At 36.4% G+C, this 26,533-nt stretch overlaps 1 protein-coding gene across 1 annotated transcript in view; it reads left to right on the top strand.

Annotated features, from left to right (window-relative positions):
- Positions 1-6,271: 6,271 nt before the first annotated feature.
- Positions 6,272-26,533, top strand: part of LOC106069807 (glutamyl aminopeptidase-like) — a 52,310-nt gene continuing 32,048 nt past the window's right edge. Inside the window, exons 1-2 of the mRNA XM_056016831.1 lie at positions 6,272-6,618; positions 14,724-15,538. Of these exons, the coding sequence (XP_055872806.1) occupies positions 14,793-15,538 (746 nt within the window). The 5' untranslated portion in view covers positions 6,272-6,618; positions 14,724-14,792. The remainder of the gene's footprint in view (positions 6,619-14,723; positions 15,539-26,533) is intronic.

The raw sequence follows: 26,533 nt of genomic DNA, 5'->3' as shown, positions 1-26,533 counted from the left end.
GGTGGCAGGATCGATCATTATTTCACTACATAAAATATTTTAGCATTTTCAGAAAGTATTATGCTCCTGTTGTTCCGACACCAAAGGGAAGTAATAACAACAGACATTATTTTCAAAGAAATTCGAGAATGAAAACAAGTAAAGAAGTAAAAGCATAAACAAAAGGAAACACGCCTAAGCCAAATGTTTGTCAGGAATAAAAAAAAAAAGCTGTAGATGCAACAAGCTTAAGTTTTGTGATAAATTTATATAAATAATACCTTAAAAACATATAGCTTTTTTAGCTTATATAAGGGAAAGCAACTGCTTATTGACGTTCATATCTCTCAATACTATATAATTTAGTTCCCCTTTTCTATAGTACTTTTTACTTACTTTTCTATATAAAACAAAATTAATTAATTACGACAAATTAATTAATTTCTTAATTATTTTTTTTTACTGACTCATGTTTTGTTTTAGAAACAATGGATAATTGTGCAAAGTTTCAACTTGATCTGAGAATTCAAAGATGGAGAAATTTAAAAAAAAAAGATATACGTACCAGACAGACAGATGGACTGTAAACATGTATATCTCTATTACACAAGTGCATCTACCATTTGTGTATTTAGCTTAATTTTAGAAGGCGTATTACGCAGTATAATGTCGACTATAAAAGGAATTATTGTTATAAGTTAATTATATTTTAAAATTAAACAACAATGGTCGCCTAATTATTTTGTAAAATTGCTTTTTATCCACGCAAATAATTAATCTTTAGTTTCGAATAAGAGGCGTGGTAGAGGCCGTCCACATGACACCCTCGTCATCCGTAGTGCTTAAAAAAGAGACGAGCATTAGATCCTCAGCCCCATAGATCGCAAGGTCCGAAAGGGATACACTTGACTAAGTCTTAGTTTGGAATTGAATGAAAATCATCTCGTTTCTAAATTTGTATTTTCTTTCAACTTTGAACAAACTTGTGATACCACAGCACAGACATGATTTTTGACGAACATTTTATATTTCTATAGGTCAGTGATCCAATTGAATTTATTGCACAGAGAGATTGAATTTATTTACTATCTCAAATTCTAAAAACACAAACACAGACACACACGCACGCACCCACATATATATAAACATATACAAACATATATAAATACACACACACATATGTCCTGTTATTAATTTCCAGTTCATCGTATCTAGATTGAGTTGGTTGACTTATTAGTGCATTATCTCGCACTGCGCTAAAAACAAAGCTAAAGTTAGACCACGGCAGAAGTTCAGCTCTTACTAGACTAGAACAAGGATATGCCTTACACTGTCTGAAAATGAAGACACACACAGAATTCTGTCTATTTTTTTTTGCCCTAAATTTCTTTTCGAAACGTCAAATCCCTAAACAATCGAAAGAATGAAACCCGTTAAAGCTCTAACACGCGATGCATGCTGCCACCAGTCTGTAGCCCCATCAGTTGTCCGTCTCTCCTGGGGATATTCTCCATAAAGAAATTAGCTTTCCAGAGAAATTTCCCATTTACTTCCATTTCTATGCTGTAAATCTGCATAAGGCCCAAGTATGAAACGAGACACGACACCACAGAGGACCCCCCCGCCCCCCGCAACAGCTCCTCCCTTCCCCCTCCAATACCTCTTTAAAAGATGGGATCGTGTCAGTTATATAGCCCTGTATAACAATTGATTGAAACTCAATACCAGAAAGAAGTTTTGACGATCTCTAAAGGCCTTTGTGGTTATGGCCCCTCACTACAGCGTTCGTTCTTGGGATGAGTTCAAATATCACCACCCCCTCCCCCTTTTTTTACGTGAGCATTGCCAACTGCGTGTACAGCGACTGTTTGGTTGGAAATGTCACTTGATGAAACTTAATAAGGATCGCCAGCCTGATGTCAAACATTTTATTTGGAAATGTTAGAGTCGAAGAAACTTTGCAGAAGATAACTTTATATCTTTATTATCATAAATAAGGTTTATGACAGTTTGTGTGGAAACATAAACTCAAAATCGGCCCCCGAAGTGGTCCACGCAGGCAGGTAAAAAGGCAGGTTTCAACATTTTCAGAAAGAATATCAGAATGAAATTCTTCCAAAGGCAAATGACAGAGAAGAATGGAGAAAGAAGATTGATAGATCGTGTGTGGTGTCCGAACGGTCCAGCAGACCAAGGGATAGGTGAAAGTGAAGGTAGCTAAATGTAAACCTGGCCCTAACTGATGTCAAACAATGATTACCTAAACGATCTAATTATTTTGTAAAGAGTCAATCTGTTATTCAATGCCTCAAGGAAAAAAAAAACAGTTACGTAAAAAAAAAATTTAAAAATGTCCTTATTTTCCTTTAGTTATGTCTTTTGTATTGTGAGTATGACCCTGCAGTCCAAGAGATAATATGAAAAACTACTTATTAATTGTTGTTATAAAATATGTGCCACTTATATGCATACTAAATAGTTTTTTTCTCATTAAATTTTTTTTTGTGTAAACGTCATAGTTAATATGAAAGAACTTACATAACTTAGCAATACAATTGGAAAAAAAAAAATTTGTTTTAACAAAAAATCTAAAACAGTTTGTACAAATATGTTACAAATATGGCAAATAGTTCACTCCCTTACTAAATAGCCTCCAAGTGTCTGTTACTTTTAATAATGAACAGTTGTAAAAGTGGTGTATTTTTATGAAAAGTGCTTGCATAGTTGATTTTAAAAATTAATTTTTTCGCTTTCAGAAAAGAAAAAAGTAGCTGTTGCATCAGAACTTTGAATGGTCTAAAATATCATGATGTCTGATTTTCACTATCTTTTCTAGTTTACGAGATCTAAACGGGACGGACGGAGGACAGACAGACCACACAAAACTAGCGTCTGTTCCCCTTTCGGGGGCCGCTAAAAATACATGTACATTGTAAAGAATAGAACAAAACGAAGTTGTGCAACAGGCGAGTGTTATGTGACTCAGCTGTGACGAGACCAGTCGTCATAGAGGGCCTGAACACTGGCCTGCAACGTCACAACCTGTGGGCTGCTTAGACCAATAGCTTGTTGCCACGTCGTACAGACCTGCGACGCAAATAAGCTCGTAGTATGTCAAGTTATAAAGAATTTTAATGTCGTAAAAGGTCGCGTAGCAGCAGAATGATTAAATGGATGTTTGTTTTGTAAAATGTTTTACATGTTTCGGATGTTCCTTCAGAGTTGAAGATAATTACTTCCTAGTCCAAACCTCCCGCAGGACGACGGGGGATGGGAGCGGGCAGGGTTTGAACCCTCGACCATCGATAAATGTGAACGACAGTCCAGCGCGCAAACCGCACGACCAGGCAGCCATAGTTTGATATGTGGGTAGGCAAAACCCACAGATAACCTCATTATTTTGCTACAGCAAACTCGGGACTTAGTGCTTAAAATAGATTGGTTGCACATGGGTAACGCTCTCGACTGCAGGTGCATTGGTAAGGAGCCTAATTCACAAGTGAAGCTTTAATGGATTAATTTTACTTTTCCCATCCCTTAAGTAGTTAAATTACCCGTTTCAGACCTTGCGATCTATGGGGCACATGATGTAAAGGTCTTCTGTTTCTATTAACGACGGTGTCACTTGACCAGAAAAACGACTATCCGCCTTTACTTTTCCCCAACTAAAGTTAAGTATCCATTAGAGCTGGCTGGACTTTGAGTCGCAGATCCCCAAATTAAATATCCCAGTCTTCACCATCACCTATGATAACCATTAAAAGAGGCTGTCTCATCTATGCGTCATCCGCTGCATAAACATCTTTATAGAGGCTGAAGTGACGTGAAAGCAAATAGACAAAGAAGATTCACATTTAGAAATGTCGAGGACTTGTTGAAGACATTATCGCATCAGTTTGAATATGTCATGAAGATTAGCGTTCTTGATTGTCACGAACAGGGGAGAGCACTGAGGATCTAGCCGTCTTACTCAAGATATGCACTGACGTATGTTGAAAAATATTTTTGGCAGGTGTTGTTTAATATTGATATTTCTTTCAACATTTTGATTTGAATGTCTCTTAAAGAGAGCCTTAACGATCTATTGTTGATGTTTTATATAAAGTTAACGTATAATATTTGCAGATATTTGTAAAATAAAAATAAAATGAGTTAAACTTCAATGAATTATTATTATGTTAGAAATGAACGAGTAGTCATTCTCTGGCGCTGCCAGGGTCGAGTTTCGCTAAAGAGAAACAAAATTCATCGTAGTCCCTTTAACAGTTTCCACTGAGGAATTTTCTGGTGATGTGGCAGGTCTGCAGCAGTACCGCCCTCTGACAGGCAACGAAGATGTTCCTAGGAATGTTAAGGGCCTTGAAGTGTCTGTGAGGTCAGTTGTTATTATCCCCTCGGTTGATATAACAATGGGGTATATTGTTATTTTGGACAATTTCCATAGACGCTTAATCTCCAAGCCTAGGTTCCCATATTTTCTTTGTTTTTCTATCTCAGTTTTTCGTAAATTATGAGACAGTGGTACGGCGATATCGATAATGGTAGCGGTTTTTTCTTTTTTATCGATGAACAGCAGATCCGGGCGATTGAAATCTACCGTTTTGTCGGTCAGACATTATTATTATTAATGGGTTGCTACAAAAAGTTGGAGTAAATAGGTTTTTAAAATAAATTGTATGCATAGCGGAATGAATAAATTTATGTTTGTAATATTTGTCCTTTTATAATTTAAAAACATTATTCAAACAATTAGTAAAATTTGGAGGAAAAATCTAGTACTATTCGGAGTACAAATATATTTGCTATAAGCTTACAATTGGCTAGTGTTTGCTGTCAATTTGGTGATTTTAACAATAATTTAATTTATAGAGGGCTGTAAACAAAACAAAATGTTAGCTCTGTGAATTTTTCATAAATAAAAAAAAATCTATTTTAAAAGTACTAAAGTATGAGGTAGCATCTAGTGTCTAGATGATTAAATATGTTATGTAGTTTAAATAAGAAAAATAGGAAAAAAAACTTTTGTGAAAGAAAACAGAACACCCCATTTCATGAAACTCATAGAGACATTATTTTGCTCTTAGTAACTCATGAATGTTAGATGTTTTTAAAAAAGGAACATTTTGTACACCGCCCCATTCCTTTCCAGTTGTATTCACTTTTAGCATTGCAGAGAGAGTTCCAAGCTCATACGTTTCGTTTTGATCGTCTAGTTGGCAACAGCGATCTTTCAGTATAGCGTTTTCAAATAGTGTTTTATAGGTTAGTTGCTTTCCAATCCATGGTATTCATTCTAAGTGTTCCATACTGAAACTAAATAGATCATTCTTACAGAACTTCTCTATTGCGATCAGGGAGTTTCACCGCGTCGATTGTCCATAAGACATGAAAAAGGGACAATGTTAAAGAAATCTTCCAAATAATTTAGTCAGCCCTACAAATCTCTTTGTCTTAAGTTGGCAAGCCAGTTTTGGGTAACATGGTTATCCAATGACGCACTACTTTCAAGAGACTAGGTAGTCGTCTGGTTAAGGTATGCAAAGCTTTGTTCGCGATCAAGCGAGATAGCAGCGGAATGATGTATCCTTTCGCCAAGCAGTGGCTCGCACAATCCTGCTGTGCATCTCTAAGACAAGGGAGTTAAGTAAAAAGCCTCTAAAGATTCCTGAAACTAACTACCAAGGCTCCATTATAGGCAATGGAGGGTTGCACTCCAATGAATGATGTTATTGTATTGACAGTTTAGACTGTAGAAGTACTATCCCAAATGGGGGACGACCGTGTGATAAAGCCTTACATGCTGGCAAACGGCTGTCGACAGCTGTAGAGCCATTACAAAGACCACAGAACGTTACATTTGAGATCCAATACAAAATTACCACGGAAAAAGAGCAAAACACAAAATCTTAATTTATACCGGCAGCCGACGGCTTTAACTGCGTTAGTGGTGGTAAAATATCTAGGTCATAGCTGGGTCTTCTTGCCAAGTGGAACAGTGCACTCTTTCCTAATGTTTGAACTTTGAAACTAAGGTAACGACCACGTTTAAGTGTTGGTGGCATACGGTAGGTGTATATGTGGTGAGATCAGCCCCCTGGCATACTCATAAATAATACATTCTGGGTTTATTAATGTGAATTATCTCCCCGTGTATTTCACCTTACAAAGCAAAACAAAACAAAAACAAAACACCAAGTCCTACGTAATCACAAACATGCTTACATGCATGAGAGAAGTGTGAGAAAAAGCGAGTGTGCGTGCGTGTGTGTGTGTATGAAAGAGAGAATGCATATCTAAGTGTGTCAGGGAGAGAGAGTGCTACGTCGTTAACCCGACCACACAATCATTAAGTCATACGTTGTTGCAGAAGGGAGGGAACTCTGAGAGGCGGTAATTAAAAGAAGAAAAGAAAGTAACGAGAGAAAGGAAAAGAAAAGAAAAAAAAAGAATTGAGTAAGAGAGAAGAAAAGCAATTTGAGTTAAGAGTGTTGTTTCTATCTGGTAACGAAGCAGGAAGCGACATCGTCTGTTCCTATCGTCTGCTAAGCGTCATTAGTTGGCGCGAAGTAGCGAGGACATCGAGAGCTCAGCGGGCCGCCTCGGAGTACACTGGTGCCTGCACCTGTCTAGAGATTCTTGGTAAGTTCTTCTTTAAGTAAATACATTTTCATTTCCAAAACCGTTTTAGATGTTAAAAGGCATGTATGTTTCATCATGCACAGTAATTATATATTAATGAGAAGCCTAATTTTGGTAGGAAAATGGGCACTTTTAATTTAATTTCTGAAGCCGTTTTTAAAAAGAAACGGATTTATAGTCCCATAACATTTTTTTTTCTTATTTTAAGTTGCTAACCAGTCAAGCGTATCTTCGTCAAGCTTGCCATAGAACTACGGGATGTGTACCTTTTCTATTCTAAATCCAATCAGAGTTCATCTCATGTAAAATGGCAGGTTATGATATTTTAACACGACAGACTTATGGGTGAAATTAGATAGCAGTAGTTCTTTTCATATCTGACGGATGAAGACTTCCATCGCAGTTCGGCTCATAGAGCGGCAAGCTCTTTCCACAGAGATTGGTCATTAGCGACTTCTACAGCCTCTTCCCAACTGGTGCCCAGATGAACATGTCAATAATTAACAATAATAGTAATCGTTAATTTAAGGCACAGATGTTCATTAGGGTTACTATAAGTATTTTGAAACCATTATGTGGGAATGTGCGGGAATGTGTGGGAATGTGTGGGTATCAGAAACCAACAACTACCAATGAACGATAGCCCCAATCCTATTTTCTTCACAACCGATGTACATTTAAAGCCTGATTGCATTTTAGCACTCAAGCCCAATGCATAAGGTCATAAAGTTCCTTTTGCAGCCTGTTTGGATACTGTCATCATGAGAATTGTATAAAGGAAAAGAGATGGACAAATTGAAGTCAGGAGATTGCAGACACATATGGTGTACAATAATTGATCATGACTAACCACTGCTTATCATATCTGGTTTTTACAAATGTGCATCGAATGTGCATTGAATGTGAATTCTTAGATGTTTTTTTTATTCAAATATGACAATAAAGTTATCTATAAATCCAAGTAGCTAGTACATCATGAAACATATAAATAGTCAAATATATGTATTTTTATATCCATTTGAGCGACAATTACATTTTATGTATAAATAATAAATACAAAAAATTAGTCCCACAGTACATTTTTTGTTACACTTTCGGTAGAAAATTTTACAATTCTTTGTACAAACTCTAGATCAGACAATTTTACAATTCTTTGTACAAACTCTAGATCAGACAATTTTACAATTCTTTGTACAAACTATAGATCAGACTACTTTACAATTCTTTGGACAAACTCTAGATCAGACAATTTTACAATTCTTTGGACAAACTCTAGATCAGACAATTTTACAATTCTTTGGACAAACTCTAGATCAGACAATTTTACAATTCTTTGGACAAACTCTAGATCAGACAATTTTACAATTATTTGGACAAACTCTAGATCAGACAATTTTACAATTCTTTGGACAAACTCTAGATCAGACAATTTTACAATTATTTGGACAAACTCTAGATCAGACAATTTTACAATTCTTTGGACAAACTCTAGATCAGACAATTTTACAATTATTTGGACAAACTCTAGATCAGACAATTTTACAATTATTTGGACAAACTCTAGATCAGACAATTTTACAATTATTTGGACAAACTCTAGATCAGACAATTTTACAATTCTTTGGACAAACTCTAGATCAGACAATTTTACAATTATTTGGACAAACTCTAGATCAGACAATTTTACAATTATTTGGACAAACTCTAGATCAGACAATTTTACAATTATTTGGACAAACTCTAGATCAGACAATTTTACAATTCTTCATCAAGGAGAGAAACAAATTTCGCAAAATATTCAACAAGTCCAATACCTTGGTTTTAAACTATTTGAGATATCATAAATACGTAGACACATACTGACCCGATAGGGTAGAGTATCCCTATCGGAGTTTGATTATAATTGGCGCTACTCTGTTAGAGCAACAACTATAGGCCTACCTTGTTAAAATCATTTTTTTTACAAAGATTATATTACCTCACATTGTCTGGTAAAAAAATATGTACACGTTATGTCTCCAACACACAATCTCGAATCAGGTTGAAATTATTTTACCTGAAATAATACGAATAAATAAAAAAAAAAACAATTATTTAATTAACTATTTGTTAATTAATAATTTTTTTTTGGAATCTTGAACAAGGGAAAGAAATTGAACTTGTCTGATAAGGTGGTATGAGATGAATTAGTTCCCTTTATACTTTGTAGAGAGAAAAGTTTGAGGTTTTGAAACTAACAATAAAACCTTCTATTTTCATAAGCACTTTCCTGGCACAGTTGTCAGTATAAATATATATATATATATATAAATATAAATATATATATATATATATATATATATATATAGTGAGAGAGAGAAAGAGAGAGAGAGAGAGAGAGAGAGAGAGAGAGAGAGATACATCCATAATCCAAACATAGACAGATAGATAGATTTAAACTTATTAATACACCTATGCTTAACATAAGCTTTGTTTAAAAAAAGTATGTATTTAGGCTCTCGTAAGGGGAATAGACGCTATTAGTTTTGTGTGGTCTGTCTGTCCGTCCGTCTGTCCCGTTTAAATCTCATAAACTAGAAAAGATATTGAAAATCGCATATCATGATATTTTAGACCATTTAAAGTTCTGATGCAATGGTTACTTTTTTCTTTTCTGAAAGCGAAAAATTTAATTTTTTAAATCAGCTATGCAAGTAGTTTTTTTTTTTCATAAAAATACATCATTTTTACAACTATTCACTATTAACAGTAACAAACATAGAAGGCAAGTTAGTAAGGGAGTTAATTATTTACCCAATTTTTTCACATTCATGCAACAAAAGAGTTGATTTTTTTGTCAAAAAATGTTTTTTTTTTTGCAATTGTATTGCTGAGTTAAGCAAGTTCTGTCATACTATTATACATTTACAAAAAATGTTTACTTTTATTTTCAAAGAGAAAAAATCTATTTAGTATACATATAAGTGAAACATAATTTAATTAAAACAACAATTAATAAGTAGTCTTTTATATTAATGAGTGAACTGTAGCGCTGCGGTGCAGACGTAAGAGGCACACAACTAAAGAAACGGGAGCATTTATATATATATATATTGTAATAACTGAAGTGAGGCAAGTCAACGAGGCACATATATGTTTATTTACACGACATCACAGATACACAAAATAACATCTATTTTAGGCACAATCTTTTCACTTCGGCTCTCAACTTGGGCGGAAATCGTTCTCTCTTCTCTTCCTAATGTTGACATCCTTCTCAGTCTAGTTTATCACAGTGCGCACCTTCTGGCTTAGATGGCGGTGCGCATGGCAGAGTTTTAACAATATATATACTGAAATTTTTTTTTCTTGAGGCTTTGAATAAGAGATCGAACCTTTTCAGAACAATTAGATAATCATTATATGACATCACTTAAGCCAGGTTTACATCAAACTTCTCCTTCACCGTCACCTATCCTTTGGCCTGCTTGACCGTTGGGGCACCACACAAGATTTATCAACCTTCTTTCACCATTTTTTTTCTGTCATTTGCCTTTGATAGACTTTTATTCTGATATTCTTTCTGAAAATATTGAAACCTGTCATTTTACCTGCCTGGGTGGAGCACCGATTTTGAGTTTGTGTTTCCAAACAAAATGTCTTTGTAATTTTGTTTAGTTTTCTTGTTGTATTGTTCTTTTTTGAACTGAGACAAAAGCAACTCATAAGTTTGCATTTTTTCATAAGCTAAAATAAAACTGCAATTTTGTAACTGAATATTTTAATGCTACAAAATTATGACATGTGACATGATTTTCTATCATTTTTTGACAACCAAAGCTTGAGAGGTGAGTAAAACTTGGAACATCTTTCTTTTAGACCATCTTACACACATGTTCCTGAGACGATTTCAAACACACATTTTCCTGAGACAATTTCACACACACATTTTCCTGAGACTATTTCATACAAATGTTTCTGAGACTATTTCACACACATGTTCCTGTGACTATTTCACACACATGTTCCTGAGACAATTAAACACACATGTTCCTGAGATAATTGCACACAAATGTTCCTGAGACAATTTCACACACTTTCCTGAGATAATTTCACGCCCACATGTTCCTGAAACAATTTCACACACATGTTCCTGAGATAATTACACAAAAAAATGTTCCTGAAACAATTTCACACACATATTCCTGAGACAATTTCACACACATGTTCCTGAGACAATTCCACACATATGTTCCTGAGACAATTTCACACACATGTTCCTGAGACAATTCCACAAACATGTTCCTGAGACAATTTCACACACATGTTCTTGAGACAATTTTAACACACATATTCCTGATACAATTTCACACATTTATTCTAGTTACAAATTCACACACCTATTCTTGACACAATTTCATACGCATGTTCCTGAAATAATTTCAAACACATGTTCCAAACACATGTCCCAAATACATTTTCACACACATGTTCCTAACAAATGTTCCAAATACATATTCACACACGTTTTTGACACTAAGCTAGTTTGAATGAGAGACGAGAGAGAGAGAGAGAGAGAGAGAGAGAGAGAGGGATGTGTGTAGAGTACTGAATACCATACCTTAAGGCCCCATTGTGATGCTTAAAAAAAAAAAGCTCCACGGGGTCTCCAGTTTGTCTCATTGTCAGGAGTTTGATCCTAATTCGGTAAAGATTTACTTCCAGTAATAATAGGTCTTGTGTTTTCCTTGTACCCGTGTTGGTGTGTGTGTGTGTGTGTGTGTGTATGATTACATCACGTGACATGGACTGCACTTAAACTTAGCACTGGTACAATAGTGCACTGATTGTTAGGTAGTTACAAACGTCTAGGTAGAAAGAAAGACTGCCCGTGGAATTAGGCTGTTGAAGTTGACTGTTCTGTTTGACACAAGTTGTTGCTGTTAGTTCTTGTCACATTTTTTGTTAGTTTGTTGTTGTGAGCTTGCAGGTAATCGACATGTAGACACTCAGTTGTATACGCGCTTTGTCTGCAGGTTTTAAGTCATCGTTTCGTTGGGTTGTCATTGCGTAATCACATTTTCAACTGCCGAATTCAATCTCGAAGTTAACCTGCAGCATAACCTATATCCTAACCTGTAGCATAACCTGTAGCATAACCTATATCCTAACCTGTAGCATAACCTTGTAGCACAACCTATATCCTAACCTGTAGCATAACCTATATCATAACCTGTAGCATAACCTATATCATAACCTGTAGCATAACCTATATCATAACCTGTAGCATAACCTATATCCTAACCTGTAGCATAACCTTGTAGCACAACCTATATCCTAACCTGTAGCATAACCTATATCATAACCTGTAGCATAACCTATATCATAACCTGTAGCATAACCTATATCATAACCTGTAGCATAACCTATATCATAACCTGTAGCATAACTTATTTCATAACCTGTAGCATAACTTATTTCATAACCTGTAGCATAACCTATATCATAACCTGTAGCATAACTTATTTCATAACCTGTAGCATAACCTATATCGTAACCTGTAGCATAACTTATTTCATAACCTGTAGCATAACCTATATCATAACCTGTAGCATAACTTATTTCATAACCTGAAGCATAACCTTTAGCATAACCTGTAGCATAACTTATTTCATAACCTGAAGCATAACCTTTAGCATAACCTGTAGCATAACTTATTTCATAACCTGAAGCATAACCTTTAGCATAACCTGTAGCATAACTTATTTCATAACCTGAAGCATAACCTTTAGCATAACCTGTAGCATAACCTATATCCTAACCTGTAGCATAACCTGTAGCATAACTTATTTCATAACCTGAAGCATAACCTGTAGTATAACCTGTAGCATAACCTATATCATAACCTGTAGCATAACCTATATCCTAACCTGTAGTATAACCTATATCATAACCTGTAGTATAACCTATATCCTAACCTGTAGTATAACCTATATCATAACCTGTAGTATAACCTGTAGCATAACCTATATCATAACCTGTAGTATAACCTATATCATAACCTGTAGTATAACCTGTAGCATAACCTATATCATAACCTGTAGCATAACCTATATCCTAACCTGTAGCATAACCTATATCCTAACCTGTAGTATAACCTATATCATAACCTGTAGCATAACCTATATCATAACCTGTAGCATAACCTATATCCTAACCTGTAGCATAACCTATATCCTAACCTGTAGTATAACCTGTAGTATAACCTGTAGTATAACCTGTAGTATAACCTGTAGTATAACCTGAAGTATAACCTGTAGTATAACCTGTAGTATAACCTGTAGTATATCCAATAAATGTATTTCACTTTTCGACTTTGATCTGAAACATGAACTTTGAACTTTTCATATTATTAAATCCTCAATTGTATTTTCTTTATAAACTTGCTTGCCTTATCGTCACATAGGTGGTTACTTGTATAATCGTTTAGCTCAACAGACAATGTGTTACATCTTAGCATGCTCCTCCTCCTCATCATTAGTTTTTGTTGAAATCTTCATCAGTAATGTCTTCCAGCCTTGACCAGACAGAAACAGATTATTCTATAATGCAGAGCGTCTTCAACAATTCCTATTACGTAGTCGACTGGTGTATACAGGTTGTTCTTCTGGCATTTAACAATGTACGAGCTCGATTGTTGAATCCAACAGAATAGGAGATGTTTATGTTTGGAAAATGGAATACTTAATAAGTCTTCTCTGCCATCATCTCAAGTTGTAGCTTTAATTTGTAACTGATTCAAGTATTTTAGTTGTTACTTTAATTATTATCAGTGTAGTGTGATCTAAAGTAGATGTAGACCTAGACTTTAAGCGTTCTAACTCAGCAGTCTAAATCTAGATCTAGTTCTAGATGTCTATATAGCGAAAGAGCCAATAAATACCAAAACAATTACAACAGTTTATGACACAAAGTATTACAAAGTAGTTCTTGCTAACGCATAGAAACCTAGGTAGCCTATATCGAGCTGACAGTGCCAAAATACGAATTCGGCGATTTTTGGCTTGATCTTAACATTTTTTATTTATAATTTTTTTTTGTATATTTTTTTTAATGGAAATTGTATAATGGAGGTATTGTCTTTTAAAAAAAATATTTTAAAATCTTTTTCTTGTTTAAAATTAATCATTGAACTTGACTTCTTCCAATGATAGTAATTGACCAAGCAGCCAGGCAGGAGCAATACTTTCAAGGTAGAACCTGGCAGGAGCAATTCTTTCAAGGTAGAGCCAGGCAGGATCAATAGTTTTAATGTAGAGCCAGGCAGAAGCAATATTTTCAAGGTATAGACAGGCAGCAGCAATACTTTCAAGGTAGAGCCAGGCATGAGCAATACTTTCAAGGTAGAGGCTGAAGAGGATTAGAGAAGGAGAGAGCTTAATACTTCTTCTACCGATACTGACCCAGCGTGGTCTTCCAGGGGGGCGAATCTCCCGATACTTTCTATGTAAATGTATATGCGAGAGAGTATGAGAGAAAGAGAGAGCAATGTCTAAATCAGTCACCTATACATTATTGCGTTGGTTGACCTAAAATACAGTCATATGTGATGTTTAGTAGCCAACTGTGCAATATGGAAACAATGTGTTGATTGGGAATGAAGGGATTATAGGAAATGTTCTCAAGACAATGTAGAACAGATTTAGGGCCTAGCTTTAGCTATGATGATCAGATTCAATAACACTTTGGGGAAGATTTGTCAAGATTGGAAGTGTCTTTTCCTTAATTTTTAGTGTACAGATCGTTGGTTGATTAGGTTGAAACTTTAAATGATCTTATACTGGACAGAAATTTAGATATACATTAAATAAATAGATTTATTAAATACAGAAACAAACAGACACAGGCAGAGAGAGAGAGAGAGAGAGAGAGACAGAGACAGAGACAGAGATTGTTTAGATTTCTTCTGCTCTCATTTACACAGGTTCAAAGAAGTTAACAGGAATCACTTTCTAAAGCTATGCCTGGTCTTGTATTGTATTCTCCTACTAGATCTATATAATCCTGTTGTATATGAACTAAATCCTGAGATTTCCTCGTTTCAATATTTTGCCCTCTGGTTTCAGATCCACCATTTCAATGCGGACCAAAGTAACTTCTCTACCGACTACATTGGATTAGAAGATGTCACAATAATGGAGAAAGAATCATTCCCGGATGTAACTCTGGCCGATACGGCAGCTATGGAACAAAGGGCGCTAAATCCTCCGACTCGAACAGACGGCGAGGTGACTAAAGATACATTCGTGGTTCTCAAACCAAAAAGGAGAAGTGTAAGAGTCTCCACGAGAAAGGTTCTCATTATATCATTCATCGTCTTCCTCGTGTTAATAATAATCGTGGTAGTTACCACACTTGTCAACAGAAAACTCTGCGAACTGCATCGTGAGTGTAAAGGCGAGTTGGAAACTGTATCATCTGTGACCACAGACCCCATCCCATCCCACGACCACCTCCAACACACGCTGGACACCATCAACTCCTCGGACCAAGAGCCGTGGTCCAGCATACGTTTGCCTAGGTCAGTTTTACCCACGGACTATCACATCCGGGTGAAGGTCGACTTAAAGGAGCAGATGTACTACGGTTCAGTGAACATCACCATCCGAATCAACACCACGACCAAGTTTGTCGTCTTCCACCGATGTCACATCGACCTAGACAATAGCAGCATAGCTCTTACCTCTCCTTACTTCCCAACCAAGAACATCGTCCGTCAGATGCAGGTCCCCAATAAAAATTTTCACATCCTGGAGACGGACAAAGAACTGACCGCTGGTAGTCTCTATACACTGACCATAGGTAACTATTATGGACCGTTGGTGAAAAATTTGAGAGGTTTATATTTGAGCTCATATGAAAAACAAGATGGCAGCGTGAGGTATGTACTATGTCTAGTAGTCATTATAGTTAGTATTCACTGATGCTATCAAAGTTATTTTAGTTAGTAACCACTGATGCTATCAAAGTTATTTTAGTTAGTAACCACTGATGCTATCAAAGTTATTTTAGTTAGTAACCACTGATGCTATCAAAGTTATTTTAGTTAGTAACCACTGATGCTATCAAAGTTATTTTAGTTAGTAACCACTGATGCTATCAAAGTTACTATTTATTTTCATATTGCGTTCGTCTTCAAACAAACTTCAAACATCTCCAAAACTTCTTATCATTCCATACCTCGTCATTCCACTTCCCGACACTCCATAACACGACAGATCAAGTCCCGTCACTCCATAACAGGACAAATCAAGTCCCGTCACTCCATAACAGGACAAATCAAGTCCCGTCACTCCATAACAAGACAAATCAAGTCCCGTCACTCCATAACAAGACAAATCAAGTCCGTCACTCCATAAAACGAAAGATCAAGTCCCGTCACTCCATAACCCGACAAATCAAGTCCCGTCACTCCATAAACCGACAAATCAAGTCCCGTCACTCCATAACCCGACTAATCAAGTCCCGACACTCCATAACACGACAGATCAAGTCCCGTCACTCCCTAACCCGACAAATCAAGTCCCGTCACTCCATAACCGGACAAATCAAGTCCCGTCACTCCATAACAAGACAAATCAAGTCCGATCACTCCATAACAAGACAAATCAAGTCCCGTCACTCCATAACCCGACAAATCAAGTCCCGTCACTCCATAACCCGACAAATCAAGTCCCGTCACTCCATAACCCGACTAATCAAGTCCCGTCACTCCATAACCCGACAAATCAAGTCCCGACACTCCATAACACGACAGATCAAGTCCCGTCACTCCCTAACCCGACAAATCAAGTCCCGTCACTCCATAATCCAACAGATAAAGTACCGTCACTCCCGAACCCGACAAATCAAGTCCCGTCACTCCATAACAAGACAAATCAAGTCCCGTCACTCCATAACAAGACAAATCAAGTCCGTCACTCCATAAAACGAAAGATCAAGTCCCGTCACTCCATAACCCGACAAATCAAGTCCCGTCACTCCATAACCCGACAAATCAAGTCCCGTCACTTTATAACCCGACAGATCAAGTCCCGTCACTTTATAAACCGACAGATCAAGTCCTGTCACTTTATAACCCGACAGATCAAGTCCCGTCACTCCCTAACCCGACAGATCAAGTCCCGTCACTCCCTAACCCGACAGAACAAGTGGCATCACTCCCTAACCCGACAGATCAAGTCCCGTCACTCCATAATCCGACAGATCACGTCACGTAACTCCATAACCCGACAGATCACGTCACGTCACTCCATAACCCGACAGATCACGTCCCGTCACTCCATAATCCGACAGATCACGTCACGTCACTCCATAACCCGACAGATCACGTCACGTCACTCCATAACCCAACAGATCAAGTCCCGTCACTCCATAACCCGACAGATCACGTCACGTCACTCCATAACCCGACAGATCACGTCACGTCACTCCATAACCCGACAGATCAAGTCCCGTCACTCCATAACCCGACAGATCACGTCACGTCACTCCATAACCCTTTACTACCTGTCTCCCCCTCACCTTCATACAGCTCACGGTCTCTAATTTCTACGTCTACGTACTCCTGTCACTTCGGTCAGGGTCGAGCTTGCTACTATAAATGACCTTTACACCAAATGGAAGGATTTCTCCCAGAGGCCAGGAGTGAAAAATGGCTCTTCACCATTCACTACATCCGTTGTTATGAGACAAGCGGCCCCTTAAGCCCAGCATGGGTTCTCCCAAGCCAAGCGCGGTAGGAGGCCGAGCTTGCGAGGTTTTTTTTAGGTATTCATATACTGTACCGCCACTAATTGTGAAAGAGTAATTAATCACTACAAGGTATGACCCCTTTAAGAACGTCCTGGAGGATGAGACAGTTTATCGGAGCCTTCTTTCTTCTTCCCCACGTGCGAAGCCCGTTCGTCAAAACGTGTTATGGGAGCCCACTGTCAACAAGATGAGGCCATACCAGATGCTTCCTCCTAGTCTCTGTTTATCTATATAAGTCATATGCTACCTTGTTACACCACTCTAGTCACACCACTCTAGTCACGTCACTGCTAGTCACGTCACTGCTAGTCACACCACTCTAGTCACACCACTCTAGTCACACCACTCTAGTCACACCACTGCTAGTCACACCACTCTAGTCACACCACTCTAGTCACGTCACTGCTAGTCACGTCACTGCTAGTCACACCACTCTAGTCACACCACTGCTAGTCACACCACTGCTAGTCACACCACTGCCAGTCACACCATTGCTAGTCACACCACTGCTAGTCACACCACTCTAGTCACATCACTGCAAGTCACGCCACTGCTAGTCACGCTACTGCTAGTCACGCTACTGCTGGTCACACCACTACTGGTCACGCCACTGCTAGTCACGCCACTGCTAGTCACGCTACTGCTGGTCACATCACTGCTGGTCACGCTACTGCTAGTCACACCACTGCAAGTTACGCTACTGCTGGTCACGCTACTGCTAGGCACGCCACTGCTAGTCACACCCCTGCTAGTCACACCACTGCTAGTCACGCCACTGCTAGTCGCTACCCTTTCCACAAACGTCTGTGTGCTCTTATGGTAGTCTCAATAAAATTAGGGGACCACAAAATGATTGAAATAGCTCCAAGTCACGTGACATATTCTTTCCCTCCAAAGCCAGCTCTCACAACTCGTTTAGCTCCGAGTCACGGGACATATTCTTTCCCTCCAAAGCCAGCTCTCATAACTCGTTTAGCTTCACGTCCAAAGCTGTGTGAAGGAATGAGGCATTCAACTAGAGACACTAACATGGGTACAGCGCTTGCATAAACGTGTAAATGATCTAGTACAAACCCATTTCAAGTTCATTCACAAACACATTTATAGGAGACTATTGAAAACAAAAGGTCAATACAAAGGCCAGGCTCTTTGCAGTTTGAGATCCCATGACCAATGTTTGGTAAATACGTGTCCCGATTGTTTCAAATTGAAGCAAGAAAATATTCAAATATTTTAAAATATAAAAAGCTTATATTGTACTATTGTAGTGTAGTTGTATCAATTAATTTTGATCAGTGATGTAATAAAATTTGTAATAGATCTAGACTCAAGACTAACAATAATAAACCTTTGTGATTACAAATAGTTTTAACAATTGTTAAGCGCTGTTTCATGCTTCTCAATACGCTAAGATCCTATCACTTGTCACACACACACACACACATATTCATACATACATACATATATATACATATATATAATTGAACAATTTATATTCGAACTTAAGGTCTGGAAAGTGCTTATGAAAATAGAAAGTTTTATAGTTACCTATTGTTAGTTTCAAACTTTTTTCTCTACAAAATATAAAGGCGACTAATTCAACTTTTACCACCTTATCAGTCAAGTACTATTTCTTTCCCTTATCCGAGATAAAAATTAATTATCAATAGTTGACTAATTGGTTAATTTTTTTAAATTGATTCTTGTGTTGTCAGGTTAAAGAAATAATTGTGCCAAATTGTGTATTCATCCGAGATTGGGTGTGGGAGAAATATAATACAATATAAACTTTGTAACAGTTGTTTTGTCTCAATCCACTGTTAAAACAAAACTTTGTGCATTTATACTTTAAAAAAGAAATAATCCTGGAATGTATTACTATGTTCGAGTTTTGACTTTGTAGTCCAGACACAATTTTCTTAATAATAATTCTTTTATTTCATTCCATACTTCCTATGTCAAGAATATTTGTAAAGTATTGCTACAGACGTAAACATTTGTTTGTGAATGAGACTCAACAGCATGCAATCCTACTGCGCATTGGCTCTAACGTAGCTGACTTTGTAATTGGAAATGCACAATTCTTCAGAAATCATTTATAAATAGCATGTTTCTCTTTTGACTCGAGAAGCGAATGCGCTCAGGCGATTCCACTCCAAGACAATGTTCAGGGATTCAGAGAAAGAGATTCGAAATGCTAATGGCGCATGTTCCCTTTCTGAACCTTTTAGGGGCAGCCCAAGAGAATATCATTGTCGATGCTCTGGGGGCTCTCCTCCTGATTTGTTGTTCTTAATGTCTATAAAAGTTTTAACCAACATGACTCAACACGAGGTCATGTATTTCAAATGTGGCAAGTCTCCTACAAGGTGTACGTGCAGTTTGATTTGTCCGAAACCTAAGAGGGTTGGGGTGAGAGAGTTGGTGAATCTTAGGTAGCACACGGTACTACACACATTCAGGTCCAGTTGATGACTTTTAGGTAGTTCATAAAAAAGCTAAAAAGATTCTAGAAATACAAAATCATCCATTGGGTCAGGACTTTGTGATTTGACCATCACAAAAGAGATACAAGACAAACAGGCACAAACACTCTTTTGTCTCCCCTGGCAATCAAATCATTAAATAAAAACTATCCGATTTTAACTTTTCGCATGTAAATTATGATTGAGCCTGGTGTGAATGTATATTTTGGTTTTCTATAATTATATTTGGTGAAATGCACACATTTCCTTACGGATAATAAAGATTATTATTATTATTAGTCTGTAGCACACACTGTCAGGTACTGTTGATGAATTTTAGGTAGTCTGTAGAACACAGCTTTATTGTATCACACACTGTCAGGTTCTGTTGATGACTTTTAGGTAGTCTGTAGAACACAGCTCTATTGTAATACACACTGTTAGCCGCATCGTGGAATACTGAAAGCTTAATATCCCTTGTTGGTAACAAACAAAATAATTAATCTCCAGTCATTGGTTAATTTTTGATTGGTTCACGTCTTGCCAATTGTAATGAATAATTGTGGTTGGAACAAAAGGCATAAGAAACAGTTTTATATTATTATTTTGAGTTCAGATTTTAAGACATTTGCCCTCCCCCCCTGTCATTGTTTTTCTTAGTATTGAACGGAGAGGCTGTTACTTTTAAACATGTTCTAGAATATAATATTCGTGTTTTATTTATTTTGTTATTTGAAATTTTTTAGAATTTTTCAAATTATCTCATTTTAATAAAAAAAAAATTCGTTTCAAATAAATTAAAATAAACAAATATAAACCTTTAAAAAAAAAACATTTAAATAAGACCAATAAAAATGGACAATCGACACCCTCCGGTTGTCGCACATTCATTCGTCAGATATTCGGTGGACTCCAAAAAACAAACCTGGACGACTGCTGCCGGCCTCGGCTTAAGAGTCCAGTCACGTCCGTGCGTGCATCGGATTAAGTCTGTGGTACTAGAGAGTATTGTCTAGTGTGAGATAAGGGCCAGTGTGATAACCACAGAGTCTAAGAGCCATGCTGATAATCAAAGAGTCTAAAAATCAGGGTATACCATATAACCACAAAGTCTAAAAGTGAGAATGATGACCATAAAGTGTAAGGGCCAGGTGCTTAGAAATAGAATAGAATCTTTAATAACAAGAATAACATAAAAAATACTTTTAAAAAATAAAAGCTTATATTAAGTGTAATTGTATCAATTAGTTTTGGATCAGTCTAGAGTTTCCACCCAGGCTGGTAAAAAGGCAGGTTTCAATATTTTCAGAAAGATCATCAGAATGAAATTATATCAAACACAAATGACAGAGGAGAATGGAGAAAGAAGATCGACAGATCTTGCATGGTGCCCCAGCGGTCCACAGACTATAGGATAGGTGAAAATGAATGTGAAGTTAGATGTGAACATGGCCTAACTAATGTCTTATAATGAATATATAATTGCTCTAATTGTTTTGTAAAGGGACAATCTCTTATTCCTCAAGAAAAAAAAGTTTCCGTAAAAGAAAAAAATTTCCTTTAGTACAGTGTTTTATCACTGCAAGTGACGATGGAGTTCACGCGATAATATGAATAACTAATTAATAAATTGTTGTTTTTAATTATGTCCAACTTGTATGTATACTAAATAGATTTTTTCTCTTAAAAACAACAGTAAACATTTTTGTGTGTAAATGTAGTAGTTAGTACGACAGAACTTACATAACTTAGCAATACAAATGTAAAAAAATGACAAAAAATCTAAAACCATTTGCTTAAATGAGTTGAAAATGTGGTACATTGTTACGTCTCTTACTAAGGAGCTTCCCGTGTTTGTTACTATTAATAGTGAATAATTGTAAAAGTGGTGTATTTTTATGAAAAAAATGCTTGCATAAGTGATTTAAAAATGAGATTTTTCGCTTTCAGAAAAGAAAAAAGTAGCCGTTGCATCAGAACTTTGAATGGTCTAAAATCTAAAATATTATGATGTCGGATTTTCACTCTCTTTTCTAGTTTACCAGATCTAAACGGGACAGACGGACGGACAGACATTCCACACAAAACTAGGAGCGTCTTTTCCCCTTTCGGGGGCCGCTAAAAAATTGAGAGAGAGAAAATCGTGAAACATTGAGGATCAGCGGAACAGTTTGAAGCAAGAAATACAACAGACAATCAAAAGCTGATGACTGTTTCATAAAAGCAAATACTTTACTCTTAATTAGTAATGAATGATAAATTAGAAAGAAAGTCATATTTTCAACCCCAACCTAATCTCCCCTCCCTACGAAAAACAAATCCTGGTAAAGCGTATGTATAAATCAATTCAGAGTAGAGTTTTTTAAAATCATAATGATAAACCTCTAGATCTAAGACTTAGGAGACGGTGCGCAAAATGTAATCGAACATCTATTAAGTTTGAGATCTTAATACTGAATAAGAGAGAAGAGGCTTACTTGCAGAAGACCTAGTACGTTCATGGTTAATAGTTTCTAGTCTACGCAAATTTAAATTATGTTTTCATACTTTGACAAATTATAACGGTAAAACTAGAGCCTTCCCAGTTTTGTCAAATAACTAGTAATTCTTCTCACAAAGATATACATCAATTCAAATTTCTATTAGAATCGTTAGAGCCGTTTTCGAGAATCGCGAACACCCACCCAACCAGGATTTTGAATTGGCAAACTGAATAGAGGAATTGTAAAAATTGGAACAAAAGAAAGTTACGCAAAAAAAAAATAATAAAAAAATAATTGTTTTTGGTAAATTTAACCGCTTCGAATTTGATAGTAAAAAAAAAATGGCTTAGTTGTTGTTGTTGTAGGTTTAAGGTAAATAATAACAGTTGAAATGTTCATATTTTATCGTCCACGGCTTGAGTTATAATTTGTGATGATCAGTGATCAGGTCCAAGGATTTATATTGTAGAATAATAAAGAAGATAAGAATATGATTAAATCTTGACTTGTGTTCACGATATTTTTGTTAAGTGTTAGGGATTTCCATGTCTGTGATTTAGACCAATAACAATAAATCAGTGGGATTATTAATAACTAGTCGACCCACGGCGTAGTATACGCCGTTATTTTGCAGGTCCGACCGCAGTGGGCCCCGCACTTTCAAAGGACCCGCGCTAATTTTAGGTGTAAATTATTAAACTAAACCATTTTATAACTTATAACAGAATTCCCACAGCCTTCTGATTTACCAAGAGCTCCTTGAAATCTCCTGAAAGTGCAAAATATACGAAAAAGTCCTGGAAATATCAGGAAATTATTAAAATCATTTGAAAACTCAAAAAAAAAGATATAGACAAAAAATTGTCATTTTGGGGTGTCATTCAAAATGGTAAACAAAAATCCTAAGCGCGATGAAAAAAAAACGGCATTATGCAATACCCATAATTGTGGAATCTGGTGAAAGAAGCTTCTCGTGCCTCTAACTAATTAAGAATTACTTGAGGTCAACAATTCTCGAAGATAGATTGAAACATTTGGTAATTCTTGCTATTGAGCGTGATCTATGTAGGATACAGAACTTTTATGATATACTGTATGACTTTGTTACACGCAAGGCTCGTAGAGTAATTCTGTAAGTAGTAAAGAATGAATAAAATGCAAAGACGAATGTATTTTCTAATACAAAGTCTTAATTTTCACTTATTATCCGTATCCCTACTCAAACTTGGCCTCGCCAAATCCGTTTCGCATAGAGCCCCATAACGGTTGAGTCCGGCCCTGCTATTTAGTGACGGGTAAATACAGAGTAGATTACTTGTTCTCCCCTCCCCTCTTTTTTTTCGCCGCTAAAGTAACGTGTGATAACTCTAGTCCGACTTGCAGAAATAAAGAGTGATCTTTCCATAGATCTTCTAGGTTCGGCCCTGCTATTTAGTGACGGGTGAATACTATTTCCCCCCTCCTCTCTTTTTTTTCGCCGACTTGCAGAAATAAAAGAGTGATCTTTCCCTTACGTGCTGTCCAAACTCTTGAGCCACGAAGAGAATTATATATAGAGATAGTCAACCCAAGGCGTAAGATACGCCGCTATTTTGCAATGTCGGCATTAGGCCACCGCAACCTATGTAACTGCAGTGGGCCCCGCACTTTCATAGGACCCGCACTAGTCCTAGTTATAAATTATAAAATTAAACCATTTTATAACTTATAACAGAATTCCCTCCTGGAAATCTCCTGAAATTGCAAAATATACGAAAAAAGTCCCGGAAATGTCCGGAAATTATTAAAATCTTTCGAAAACTCATACAAATCTCCTGAAATATATAGACAAAAATTGTCATTTTGGGGTGTCCTTCAATATGAAAAACGCCAATCCTACGCGCGATAAATAAAAAACGGCTTATGCATTTGAGACTAAAACTACGTGGGGTAGAAATAAAAAATAGTAATCTAATAGTAATCTAATAGTAATGACTTCTTTGTCACAACGGTTAAGTCCGGCCCTGTTATTTTGTGACGGGCGAATACTACTTGTTCTCCTCCCGCCCGTCTTTTTTTTTGGTATGATTTTCGTAGGTTAACTCTAATCCGCCCAACTTGCAGAAATAAAAGCGTGATCTTTCCTTTATGTAGTGTAGAAACTCTTGAGCCATGAAGAGAATTATATATATAGAGAGAGATAGATACTTTACCAATTGTTTCATTTAGCGCTATTTCATGCTTTTAGCTTTCTCAATAGTAGTCAATACACTATGATCCTATCCTATCACTTATCTGGACCACTTGGGAAAATGGGTGGGGGGGGGGAGGGGAAGAAAGAAAGGAATATCTGGGTGGATTTTATCGTAATTCTACGCCCATGACGGGAGCCTAAACAAGTCAGAAAGAAAACACGAAACATCACAGTCGAAAGGGAAGATATATATAACAATAATATTGAGCGATTTTTTTTACTAACCTTATATCAACTCACTCTGTGTTTCTGTCTATCTGTCCGTCTGTCTTTGTGTCTGTCTGGTAAAAAGGTTTTACACGTTATTTCTCCGACACCCAAACTCGGATCAAGCGGAAATTTCGCACAATTATTTGTTTTACACAAGAATGAATACAAAAAAACAATTATAGTAAATTTATTATTAATTAATTATTTTGTTCTATATCTTGAACAAGGGAAAGAAGCTTTACTTGACTGAAGTGGTAGTATTAGCTGAATTAGTCTCCTTTATATTAGACTGCCGTCTCAGGCTTAGTAAACACAAATCTATACAATCTTCCATGTTCATAGATTCTTCGCTAGTAGAGTGGTTACCGCGTTGGCTTGAAAAGCCCGAGAAAGCTTTAGCCTACTAGTCCGAATTGAGGTCGTTCACCTTTTTTAAAAAATTATTTTTATAAATGCTTTTTTTTATTGTTAGTCAACATCTATTTCAAATTTAATTACATGACTTATCCAAACTAATTGATACAAGTGCGCTGAAAACAAGCGTTTAGTAGAGGCCCCCGAAAGGGGAATAGACGCTATTAGTTTTGTGTGGAATTTCTGTCCGTCCGTCCCGTTTAGATCTCCTAAACTAGAAAATATCTGATGCAACGGCTACTTTTTTCTTTTCTGAAAGCGAAAAATCTAATTTTTTAAATCATTTATGCAAGCAGTTTTTCCATAAAAATACACCATTTTTACAACTATTCACTATTAATAGTAACAAACACTGTAGGCTCTTTTGTAGGGGCCATAGCTATTTACCATAATTTTAATACATTTATGCAAATGGTTTTAGATTTTTGTCAAAAAAGTTATATACGTTCTGTCATATTAACTACTACATTTACACAAAAAATGTTTACTTTTGTTTCTAAGAGAAAAAGTATATTTAGTATGCATATAAGTTGCACATAATTTAAAACAACAATTTATAAGTAGTTTTTCATATTATCACTTGAACTGCAGTTCAATAGTACTACCATAAAGCACTCAACTAAGGAGTTTTTTTTTTACGGAAATGTTTTTTCTTGAGGATTTGATCAATTAGATATTCATTATAAGACATCAGTTAGGCCAGGTTCACATCTAACTTCACATTCACCTTTTTCCTGTCTGCTGGACCACTGGGGTACCAAACAAGATATGTTAACCTTCTTTCTCCATTCTTCTCTGTCATTTGTCTTTCATAGAATTTCATTGTGAAGTTTTTTTCTGAAATATTGAAACCTGCCTTTTTACCTGCCTGGGTGGACCACATCGGGGGCCGATTTTGAGTTTGTGTTTCCACACAAACTGTCTTTGTAACCTTGTGTTTTTTTTTTTAAATTACTTTTGAACGTTCACGTGCCTTGTTTTTATTTTATGAATTCCTTGGTGAGGTTTCATTTTTTTTTGTTCTGTTCTTCTCTGGGTTTGAACGTGTTTGAACGTGCCTGGTAAGCCTCAGTAAATCTCACGGCGTTTTTCTCAACATAAGATACTTTTGAAGAACAAAGGAAAAGTTGGAAATGCAATAAAAAACGCGCACAAATAGAATATCCTAATTTTCTGTATAGGGAGATTTTATTTTTTTAAAATTATCCTTTTCGTATATGAGTCAAAACAACTGATTAGAACATGACTATAATTATTTTAAATTTATTTTGAAGAAGAAACTAACAAAACGTTTTCAAAAATAAGAGCGACATTAA

This window comes from Biomphalaria glabrata, chromosome 18 (assembly GCF_947242115.1).
Source record: "Biomphalaria glabrata chromosome 18, xgBioGlab47.1, whole genome shotgun sequence".
Lineage (NCBI taxonomy): Eukaryota > Metazoa > Mollusca > Gastropoda > Planorbidae > Biomphalaria > Biomphalaria glabrata.
The sequence above is the reverse complement of the archived record's forward strand: the minus strand, read 5'-3'. Positions and strand labels throughout refer to the sequence as shown.